Genomic DNA, 11,762 nt, shown 5'->3' with positions numbered 1-11,762 from the left:
CCGGGGCCTCACTGCTTCCTCGCACCCCCCAGGGAGGCCGGGAGGTGTGGTGCCGTTGTCCTTCACTCGGCATTGCCTACTCCACACCTCACTGCCCCAGAAGGAGCCCTGAGCCAGTGTGAGGGACAGGATCCCCCTTCCCAGGGCTGGCCGCTTGGCGGGATAAAATACATCAAGGCTTTACTCAGCATCAGCTCCACCTGCACAGTGCCTTTGCCTCCCTGTAATCACAGCCTCCAGTTGCCTGCTCGAACAAATCCATGGGGAGGCTTGGTCTGTCATGGCCCTCAGTGGGGACAATTAATGCTCCAAGACACTTTGGCGTTTGCTTCGGACTTGAATTCCTGCACAGGTTGTTCAAGCTCCTCCCAGTATCTGGCATTCCTGGGCTCAGCAGCAAATACCCCATGGGGCTCGTTAAAGTGCAGAAAGCCCTAAGGAGCCACAGCTCTTCCATGATTTTCTTCAGGGCTTCTAGCCTGGTACAGCTCAGTGGAGAGGTCTCAGGAGTCTACTTAAAGCGGAAGGTTTCAAGAAGCACGTAATAAAAAGGTAATTTTTCATTTGGAAAGGGCTTTTCATTAGTCTTTTTATTTTTCCAGAGGAAATGCTTGCAGCTTTCTCCAGCTGATACTGAACCAGAGGTGTCTCCTAAGGAGGACCGGAGAGGTAGCAACTGCCATCTCCTCGAGGTCCCCCACTCTATGGACAACTTGCCCCCCCACCTCCTCCTCCCCACCGTTTCTCTTGGGGCTGCCTGGGACTTGCATTCTTTTCCTACATCAGACTTGTGCGCTGAGTCTGCAGCTGAATGTTCACAGCTCCTTTGCACCAATTCCTGCCCGATTCCCCCGCAGACTTGGCTGTAAATAGACAAGGGATTCTTATTCAATTTGAACAGCCAGAAGGACAAAATGATACCAATTAATTAAAGAAACCCAATGCATTCCTCCACTATATGCCAAGGCCAAGCCTCCAATAAGCTCCACCTTCCTCAAACCACCACCATGAAAGAAATATGTTGGAGAGATTGATAGGAAGTTCTAAATATACGCACCGTTAGTGAGTTGGCTAAAGAGACAGTGTGGCAGATTAAGTAAACTTTGCCTTATTCTTGGCCAAATTTCCATCCCAGAGCCTTGTCACCAACTCATGTCTCTAGTGGTGTCCCTGCCCATGTTACATTATGTGCTTGTTAAACAAAAGTTTTCTTCTCCAGCAAACTCGGGCAAAACTCTTCCTTGGAGACAGTCTCTCCTCAAAGTCCCCTTGCAACCATACGGTGAATTGAGATGCAAGAATAAACTCATTACAGTTCCTTCACGTTAACGAGCTCCCAGGGGAAAGTCACGCAGTGTGGAGGGCCCTGGCAGGAATAAAGAGCCTTGGAGGTTCAGCAGGGTCTGCTGAAGTCTGTGGCTGACGAAGCGGCTTCAGGAAATTGAAGCGTGCCTCCCTGGGGGCTGGTTGGAGCAGAAAACCAGAGGCAGTGATTTCAGGGTGACAAAGAAAGGAGGCAGAGACATCCTCTGTGCTGTAGCCCCCTGGATGTGCCCTGCCAAGCCAAGGGGCCCAGTGCTAATCCCCAGCTCGTTGCAATGGGGATGCTTTTGGTCATCACCACATGAGCTTTCCCTCTGCTCACCACCAGGGCCCATACACGCCGAGTGCCTTCCACACTCTTGCCCCTCAGACTCGGCACGACGCAGCTCCCCCTAAGCCTTTGCCTGGACCCTAACCCTAATCCCTCACCTGCAGCTCTCCTCTGTAGCCCTTCCCTGAACACCAACGCCAAAGCTGAAACCCTCACCACATGCCTCACGCCTAAAGCTGTTAGAGCGGGTCAAGAGATGGATCTCCAACAGTCGTTGGAGGGCCAGAAGACCTCTCCTAGGAAGAAAAACTGAGAGAGCTGATGTTGTTGAGCCTGGAAACAAAAAAGGTCCAAGGAGACCTTCTTATATCCTTTCAGTGTACGGTGGAGTCTTATAAGAGAGAGAGAGAGATTTTACCAGGGCCAGTAATGACAGGACAAGGGGCAACAGCTTTAAAGTGAAAGAGGGTCGATTTAGATTGGACATAGGGAAGAAATTTTTCACAATGAGGGAGGTGAGACACTGGAAAAGGTTGCCCAGAGAAGCTGTGGATTCCCCATCGTTGGCGGTGTTCAGGGTCAGGTAGGGCGGGGCTTTCAGCATCCTGATTGAGTCGCAGATGTCCCTAAAAAACGGGGATTGGACTACATGACCTTTAAACGTCCCTTCAAATCCATGGCATGCTGGGACACTATGAGAGCAGATGTGGCCACACCACTGCTGAGTCAAGGGGGACAATAACTGCCCTTTTCTGGCTGTCCACGGTCCTTCTAACACCACCCCATATCCAGCTGGCCTTAATGGTGCTGAGCCTTTACCAGAGGCTCACATGGCATCCCTCAAAATGCCCAGGCCCCTCTCCTCAGACTCACTCCTCACCTCGTCCTCTCCCACTTTGCCCCTTCTCCTTGAAAAACTTGAGGAGGTTTCTGTTGGCCACATCCCCAGGTGTCTCAAGGTCCCTGTGCACTGAAGCTCCAGAACATCAGCATTTAAATTGCATGTGCAGATGGCTCATGCTGAGTCGTGGTTCCTCTAACAAGACAACTTGAGTAGCTGTATGACAGCAGAGGTAAGAAAAGGGGTTACTAGTGTCATGGATGACATGAGGAGGGTGGAAAGTGCCACTGCCACCATCTCAGAAACACCAAGGGAAGGGCCAACAAGGAAACGGTGAAAAAGAGTTGGCACTTTGTATGGGATGCGATGAGGATGATCCAAGAGAAGAACTTGACAGTGGAAAAAGAGTGGAAAAGGGCATGAAATCAGAAGAGAAACATCAAATTGCCTTGGTTGGGAGGGACCTTTCAGATCACCTAGTCCAACCATCAACCTAACTCTGACAAAAGCCATCACTAAACCATAGCTCTAAGCACTATGTCTGCCCGTCTTTTAAATACCTCCACGGATGGTGCCTCAACCACCTCCCTGTGCAGCCTGTTCCAATGCTTAATAACCCCTTCAGTTTAAAAACTTTTCCTAATATCCTGTATAAACCTCCCGTCACACAACTAGAGGCCGTTTCCTCTTGTCCTATAGCCTCTTACTTGGAGAAACAGACCGAGCCCCATCTCTCTGCAACCTCCTTTCAGGGAGTTAGAGAGTTAGAAGGTCTCCCCTCAGCCTCCTTTTCTCCAGGCTAAACAAGCCCAACTTCCTCAGCCACTCCTCATAAGATTTATCCTCCAGATCCCTCACCAGCTCCGTTGCCCTTCTCTGGACCTGCTCCAGCACCTACGTGTCTTTTTTTGTGGTGAGGGGCCCAAAACTGGACACAGTACTCCAGGTGGGGCCTCACCAGTGCCAAGTACAGGGGGACGATCACTTCCCTACTCCTGCTCACCACACTGTTCCTGATACAGGACAAAATTGGGTTGGCCTTCTTGGCCACCTGGGCACACTGCTGGCTCATATTCAGCCGGCAGTTGACCAACACCCCCAGGTTCTTTCCTGCGGGGCAGCTCTCCAGCCACTCCTCCCCAGGCTTGCAACGCTGCATGGGGTTGGTGTGACCCAAGTGCAGGACCCGGCACTTGGACCTGTTGAACCTCATACCACTGGCCTTGGCCCATCGATCCAGCCTCTCCACATCCCTCTGCAATGTGTTCCTACCCTCAAGCAGATCGACACTCCCACCTAAATTGGTGTCATCTGCAAACTTACTGAGGGTGCACTCAATCCCCTCGTCCAGATCATTGAAAAAGATCTTAAAGTGAACTGGCCCCAATACCGAGCCCTGGGGAACAAGCATCAGGGTGACCATCTGCACACAAACATTAACAGCTGACCAAAGGGAGCTTGAGTCCAGGGGCAGCTGGAGAAACGCTGGGACTTGGCCAACAGAAATTCTTGAAGTCTTTCAAGGAGAAGTGTCCAGTCCTGCATCCCGGGGAAGAATAATCCCAATGCAGCAGGACAGGCTGGGACCTGATGTGCTGAGCAGGGACCCTGCGGAGACGGGGCTGGGCACCCTGAGGGACGCCTCATGAGCCAGTGGTGCACGCTCGCTATGAACAAGGCCGGCTGCCTACGGGGCTGCAGGAGGAGGAGCGTGTGCCCCCCAGGCAACTTGAGTCACCTTCCCCTTTGACTCAGCACTGCTGTGGCCCAACGCACACAGCTGTGTCCCAGCGTGCGGCTCCCCATTTTGGAGAAGTGGAGAGGACCTGGAGAGTGTCCAGAGGAGGTCTGCCAAGATGGGCTTTAGGGCCCAGTGCACGTGCGCTTGGTGGAGAGGCTGAGGGACCTGGGCTTCTCTGGCCCAGTGGCAGGGAGGCTCTGGGCACTATTGGAATGGCCTGAACCTGGTTGAAGGGTTGTTTCAGAGACAATGGAGCTTTCCTTTGGTGGAAAACAGCAGGAGAAAGAAATAATGCAACAAAGGGCAGCTTGGGAGGTGGAGACTGGACACCAGGAGAAAGAAATGCCACTGCAAGGGCAGTGCTGTGCTGCAACAGATCACCCAGAGGGAGTCGGGATCAGCCCAAGGCGTTGTGTTTCAGGAACAGCCAAGGACGATAGAGAGAGATGAGTAAAGGCAGTGAGACGCTGAGGGGAGAGGAAGACGGGGAAGCAGGGGGTTGTCTGCAGCCTGCAGGGGAAGAGGAGCAGATGTGGGACACCATAGCACAGACAGGGGTGCAGACGATCAAGGGAGTTGGCAAGGCTGAAAGCCCCCAACAGTGCTTATGTCTTTCTCCTCTTGGCTGTGGCTGTTGTCTGTGCCACCAAGGCTACCAGAAGACACCTTATCCTTACAGCACTAGGGCCTTAGCGCCTCCTCTTCCCCACCCGGGAGCCGTCATTCTGTCTTTCTGCCCTTGGCATTGCACGTCCTCCCATCACAATGCCCCAGGAAGAGCCCTGAGCTGTGCTTGTGGGGCAGGATCTCCCTTCCCAGGGGCTGGAGGCCAGGGCTTGGCCCTTTGCCTTCCTCTCACACGTTCAGCATTAGCCAGCGTCAGAGACACCTCTCCATTGCCTTTGCCTACCTGCCCTCACCGCCTCCAGTTTTCCCTCAAACGAGCCCCCAGGAGCCTTTGGCAGTAATGGCCCTCAGTGGGACCCATTAACGCTCCAAGGAACTTTGGAGTTTGCAGCTGACGTTGACTTCTGGAGAGGTTTCATCAGCCTCCCCTGTGTCTGAGCTTCATGGACTCAGCACCAAAACCACCAGAGAGGGCATTAAAATGCCTTGGGCTGGTCCTGCTCAGTATAGAAATGGGGGTTGGCCGGGCGGCAGGAATCCGTGTTCGCTGCTCGGGATGGGCATCGGGTGGTAAGCAATTGTGCTGCATCACTCCTGGTTTCCTATTTTCTTTTACAATGATTGTTAGTTTCTTTCCCGTTACTGGTCTATCAAACTGGCTGTATCTCAACCCATGAGATTTTTATTCCTTTTTCTCCCTCTTCTCCCTATCCCTCTGCAGGGGGTCGGGGGGCAGTGAGTGAAGAGCTGCGTGGTCTTTACCCCCCATCAAGGCTGAGGAGTGAGCTGGCTCTGCTCATGTCACTGCAGTTTGAGGACAACCAGGAGTTTCCCTGAGGTTTTCCTGCAGGAATATGCTGAGCAGCTCCTCTGCGTTACAAGTGGATCACAGATGAGGTAACTAGTGAATGGCAGAAGCTGTAACCCCTTTCCCAAATCCCCGCTGCTGTGGAGCAGGGATGACTCCTTGGGAGCCCACAAGCAGAGCTCTGCTCCTCACGGCACACTTGGCCAGCAACAATGAGAGCTCCAACAAGGGCAATGCAGAAAGCTCCCGCAAAAAAGGACACAGGCAAAGTGTGTTTTCGGGGCTTGGGTTTGGAAGGGCAGGCAATGGGAAGAGATTTGCTCAGAGCTGTCCTGACTTGTGAGTGTGCTTTCCTCCTTTGGCAGTACCTCGGTAACAAAGGGATCCGATGTCCAACGGCAGCTCCATCACCCACTTCCTCCTCCTGGCATTCGCAGACACGCGGGAGCTGCAGCTCTTGCACTTCTGGCTCTTCCTGGGCATCTACCTGGCTGCCCTCCTGGGCAATGGCCTCATCATCACTGCCGTAGCCTGTGACCACCGCCTCCACACCCCCATGTACTTCTTCCTCCTCAACCTCGCCCTCCTCGACCTGGGCTGCATCTCCACCACTCTGCCCAAAGCCATGGCCAACTCCCTCTGGGACACCAGGGCCATCTCCTACTTGGGATGTGTTACACAAGTCTTCCTGTTTGTCACCTTGATGTCAGCAGAGTTTTATCTTCTGACAGTCATGGCCTATGACCGCTACATGGCCATCTGCAAACCCCTGCGCTATGGGTCCCTCCTGGGCAGCAGAGCTTGTGTCCACATGGCAGCAGCTGCCTGGGGCAGTGGCTTTCTCTATGCTGTGCTGCACACAGCTAATACATTTTCAATACCTCTCTGCCAAGGCAATGGCCTAGACCAGTTCTTCTGTGAAACTCCCGAGATCCTCAAGCTCTCCTGCTCACAATCAGACTACCTCAGGGAAGCTGGCCTTCTGGTGGTTAGTGCTTTTGGCTTTTTGGGATGTTTTGTTTTCATTGCGGTGTCCTATGTGCAGATCTTCAGGGCTGTGACGAGGATCCCCTCACAGCAGGGAAGACAGAAAGCCTTTTCCACGTGCCTCCCTCACCTGGCTGTGGTTTCCCTCTTTATCACCACTGGGGTGTTTTCCAACCTGAAGCCGCCCTCCGTCTCCTCTTCATTCCTGAATCTAGTGCTGTCATTTCTGTACTCGGTGGTGCCTCCAGCAGTGAACCCCCTCATCTACAGCATGAGGAACCAGGAGCTCAAGGATGCCCTGAGGAAACTGATTGGACATTTTTTCATCAGCCATAGACTGTGTACCTTCCTCTGCAAAGGATTCACAGCATCTGGTGTGACAAGCATTCACTATTCCTCCTCTCCTCCTTGACTTTTCACTTCTCATCTGTGACAAAAAAAATTTATGTAAATGAAGAGTCAGTAAGCGTGTTTCAGTCAGTGTGTGTTTAAATAAACAAAAAATGAACCAGCTAACACTTCTTTTTCTGAGACCCATCAGCAGCAGGGCTGAATAAACGGGAGATGAGAAGACCTTTGTGGCTGCAGCAGCCTGGGACAGGCTGTCCCAGTGCCACTCTGTCACTGGGGCGGCAGGAGCTGCCTGAGGGTCCCCAGGGCCAGGGCTCTTGTACTGGGCTGGGGAGACGGGATGGCAGTGAGGGGCTGCAGACCCCTCAGAATATCCTGGGGAGGAGGACACAGGGGCCCACTGACTGCCTTTGCCTTGTGCCCACATGCCCCCCATCTCTGGGGCTGACCCTCCTCTGCCCCCCAGCAGCTGCGGTGCCCTTCAGAGGGGCTGTGGCTGTGGAGCGAGTGCCCAGAGCTCTGCAGCACCCTGGGGCAGGCTCTGCTGTTGGGCCAGCGCAGACTGGGCTGGGATGGAGAGAGGGCAGGGGAGGTGGCAGAGCTTGGAGGGAGCTGGGCTGGGCTGGAAAGTGCCCAGGAGGAAAAATCCTCGGAGTGCAGCTTGTACCGTGTGCCCACGCGGGGTGAGGACTCACACCAGAGTGTTTGTGGTGCAGAGCCAGGGCTTGTGGAATTGGTGTCCGTCTCCAGGGTTTGGTAGTGGTGGGGCTGAAGGGATGGGCCTCTGTGAGAAGAGACCAGGGGCTGCTTCCGTGCTGGACAGAGCTGGTTCCAGACGGCTCCAAAAGAAACCCACCGCTGGCCAAAACTGAGCCCATCAACGAGGGTGGTTGAACTTCTGTGAGAGTGTATTTAAGAGAGGACACAAGTGCTCGAGTGGGAGAGGAGTGAGGGAAAAAGCAGTGTGAGAAACAGCCCTGAAAACACCAGGGTGAGTGAAGAAGGAGGGAGAGGAGGTGCTCCAGGTGCCAGAGCAGATGGTCTCCTGCAGCCTGTGGAGAATACCACAGTAGAGCAGGTATTTCCCTGCAGCCTAAGGAGAGGAGCACAGCAGAGGAGGTAATCCCTGCACTTGGTGGAGGACCCAACACTGGAGAGGTTGGATATTTCCTGAAAGAATTTCAGCTTGAGGAGAGCCCATGCTGTAGCAGGTTTATCTCGAAAGACTGTAGCCTGTAAGAGGGACCCCATGGGAAAAGTGGTAGAAGGAAGGAGCAGCAGAGAGGAATTGTTATGGACGGACCAGGACCCCCATTCCCCATCACCCTGCACTGCTCAGGGGGAAGGAGGGAGAGGAATTGGGAACGAAGCAGCAAAGTTCAGCAAGGGAAAAAATGTGTGGGAGGAGGCTTTCCAGGCGATAAGGTCTTCCATCGGTCCTATGCTTCTTTGGCCCTCAGCCTTTGCAGCTGCACATGCCTGGCCTGCCCACTTACCTTCACTACTGTCCCCTTTGTACGAGGCCCACACACATCTTGGCACGCCCAGCGTAACGTGGCCTCCACCAAAGCTGGAGCCCACCTGGGCTTGGAGGCAGGGAGGGACCCGGTCCCCTCTGTCTGCGGCTGGGCACAGCTTTTCCCTGGGAACCTCCCTGAGGAGAACTCCTCGTCTGTGTCAGCCTGGGGCCCGGCAGGGGTGGCCCAGGGACAAGGGCTGCTGGGGCAGGGATGAAGGAGCTCAGCTGGGAGAGCGTTAGACTGAAGATCTAAAGGTGCCTGGTTCAGCCCTGGCCTTCAGCAGTGATTTTTCTCCCTCTGCTTTTTGCAGAGCCCGTCTGCCGCCTTCCAGCCTGCCCCAGCCCTGCTTGCTCCTTCACCTCTTGCCAGAGCACTGTCCCTGCCCTGGACCTGCACATCTGCGCCTTAGAAGGAGCCTTCCTCCAGCCCCACAAGTCCCCAGCCTCCCCCTGGGCAGGACTCTCCACTCAGGGCTGCTTTGGGGTGGTCTCCAGCTGGGCCTCCTTCCCTGCTCCACAGGATCGGGATGTGTCCTCTGCGGGGTCTCTGAACGACCCAGTTCCTCTCCTCTTTGTCATGCTCAATGGTGCAGAGTCTGTTCCCCTCCTCAGGCGCCTCCTGCACCTTGTCTTCAGTTCCCAGAGCAGAGGCCACTGGACCCATAGTCCCAGGGAGAGGCACTCCCTGGAGCTGCGGCCTGAATGGCAGCATCCTTCCCCCGGGGGGGTGTTGCAGTGAGACCTCTGATGTGCCCAGGACAGCTGACAAAGCCACGCTGAGGATCACCCACCGGAGTGCATGGCCATCGGTATTGTTTAGTCACACGCTGTCCTGAGCAGAATTTCTAGACGTTCCTTAAATACCTCTGGGGATGGTGACTCAACCCCCTCCCTGGGCAGGCTGTTCCAGTGCCTGACCACTCTGTCAGTAAAGTCATTCTTCCTAATATCTAACCTAAACCTCCCCTGCCGCAGCTTCAGACCATTTCCTCTGGTCCTGTCATTATTCCCTTGGGACAAGAGGCCAACACCGACTTCTCTACACCCTCCTTTCAGGGAGTTGTAGAGGGCAATGAGGTCTCCCCTCAGCCTCCTCTTCTCCAAGCTAAACATGCCCAGCTCCCTCAGCCTCTCCTCAGATGCCCTGGTCTCCAGACCCCTCACCAGCCTGGTCGCTCTCCTCTGGACACGCTCCAGCACCTCAATGTCCCTCTTGTACAGAGGGGCCCAGAACTGAACACAGCACTCGAGGTGAGGCCTCACCAGTGCCCAGTACAGAGGCACCATCACTTCCCTGCTCCTGCTGGCCACGCTATTCCTGATACAAGCCAGAATGCTGTTGGCCTTCTTGGCCACCTGGGCACACTGCTGGCTCATGTGAAGCTGGCCGTCCACCAGCACCCCCAGGTCCTTTTCTGACGGGCAGCTTTCCAGCCACTCTTCCCCAAGCCTGTAGCGTTGCTTGGGGTTGTTGTGACCGAAATGCAGGACCCAGCACTTGGCCTTATTAAACCTCACACAGTTGGCCTTGGCCCATCGATTCAGCCTGTCCAGGGCCCTCTGGAGAGCCTTCCTACCCTCCAGCAGATCAACACTCCCACCCAGTTTGGTGTCATCTGCAAACTTACTGAGGGTGCGCTCAATCCCCTCATCCACATCATTGATAAAGATATTAAACAAAACTGGCCCCAAAACTGAGCCCCGAGGGACACCACTGGTGACCGGCCGCCAAGAGGATTTCACCCCATTAATCACAACTCTCTGGGCACGGCCATCCAGCCAGGTTTTTACCCAGCGAAGAGTACACTTGTCTATGCCAGGATTCACCAGCTTCTCCAGGAGAAGGCTGTGGGGGACGGTGTCAAAGGCCTTGCCAAAGTCCAGATAGACAACGTCCACAGCCTTCCCCGCATCCAGAAGGCGGGTGACATGGTCATAGAGAGAGATCAGGTTGGTTAAGCAGGACCTCCCCTTCCTAAACCCCTGCTGGCTGGCCCTGATCCCTTGGCTGCCCTGCGCTTGCCGTGAGAGCTCACTCAGGGTGATCCTCTCCATGATCTTTCCTGGTACCGAGGTCAGGCTGACAGGCCTGTAGTTCCCCGGATCCTCCTTCTGGAATAATTACTGAATTGGCCAAGAATACAAAAATACAGCATTGTTCACACATTAAGGAAAGTCATAAAATCAAGAGGCTTCTGAGGTAGAATACAGCCGCAGCTAGCACACGAAGAATGCCACATCTGTGATTCCCTGTCTCATGTTGTTTGTGAAACTACATGAGGGATGGAACGGAACACGCTTGTTCTGTGGCCTTTCCTTGTGACGAATAGCAGATATGGGGACGAGATGGTACTACAGAACAGATAAGCGGCCTACGCACTACCCAAGCCAACATTTCATCAAATGTTGATGAAATGCTGTCCTTTGTGCGAACTTTGCTCACCACAATGTACCAAAACACACCTCCATCCCGGAGGCTATCCGCCCCCGAGGTGTGAACACTCCTCCTTGAATACATTAATCATAATAAAAGTACGTATGACTAAAGTCACTCAAACTCCACTTTGAAGATAAAAAAATAGCATAAAAATAGCCCAAGAGAGAGGGGATGTCAGGGAAGACACCATCGCGAAGAATTCCACCGCTGATTTCCGGGATCAGTCGACGGGCTGAGCCTTTCCTTCCCCCCATAGGGACGCCTTTGGGTAAGACTGCGATTACACCGAGTGCTTTCTCGGGACTTAGAAATTTCTCTAGAGAATCTCTACCCTACATTTATAGCCAGGCTGTATCGTTTATAATTTTGTCGCGCCTTTGTATACTTAACAATATCTTTATTTGCACGTGCTTTGTAGACAGTGTATTTATCACCGGCAATCCTAAAGAACCTGTATATCTGTTGTTTAAATAAACTGCACTATTTAAGTAGCTAGTCGTTCTGCTTTCTCACTGAACGCGACCAAAACTTGAGAGAGGCCGTGCTAGTTCAGGAGCACGACTAGACTGAAGGTGCAGTCCACTATTAGTGTATCCAAATCGTAATAGTTTAATACATATTAAAAGCGATTGGGCTGATAGTGCTGAATTGGGCATCACTCAGAACTTAAACCTAGCCGCACCTGGCCTCCCACCTCGGTGAGGAGTATTAGAACGCAAGGGGGTTTATCTTCTGCCAAAACCGCTTGGCCCCTTTTCGCACAACACTCCTTCTGACCCTTCTTGTAGATGGGCGTCACATTAGCCACCCTCCAGTCATCTGGTACCTCCCCTGTTGACCAAGATAGTTGATAAATG

The 11,762-nt window shown here is 53.6% G+C and overlaps 1 protein-coding gene across 1 annotated transcript; it reads left to right on the top strand.

The window, feature by feature from the left end:
* Positions 1 to 5,999: 5,999 nt before the first annotated feature.
* LOC134509536 (olfactory receptor 14J1-like) lies at positions 6,000 to 6,905 on the top strand (the record flags this gene model as incomplete). The annotated part of the gene is made up of 1 exon (XM_063322078.1): positions 6,000 to 6,905. A coding segment is annotated over exon 1 (906 nt), but the record flags the coding sequence as incomplete, so codon positions are not given.
* Between the last annotated feature and the right edge of the window lie 4,857 nt (positions 6,906 to 11,762).

Source organism: Chroicocephalus ridibundus, unplaced genomic scaffold, assembly GCF_963924245.1.
Source record: "Chroicocephalus ridibundus unplaced genomic scaffold, bChrRid1.1 SCAFFOLD_105, whole genome shotgun sequence".
NCBI lineage: Eukaryota > Metazoa > Chordata > Aves > Charadriiformes > Laridae > Chroicocephalus > Chroicocephalus ridibundus.
This window is presented reverse-complemented; position numbering and strand designations above follow the sequence as displayed.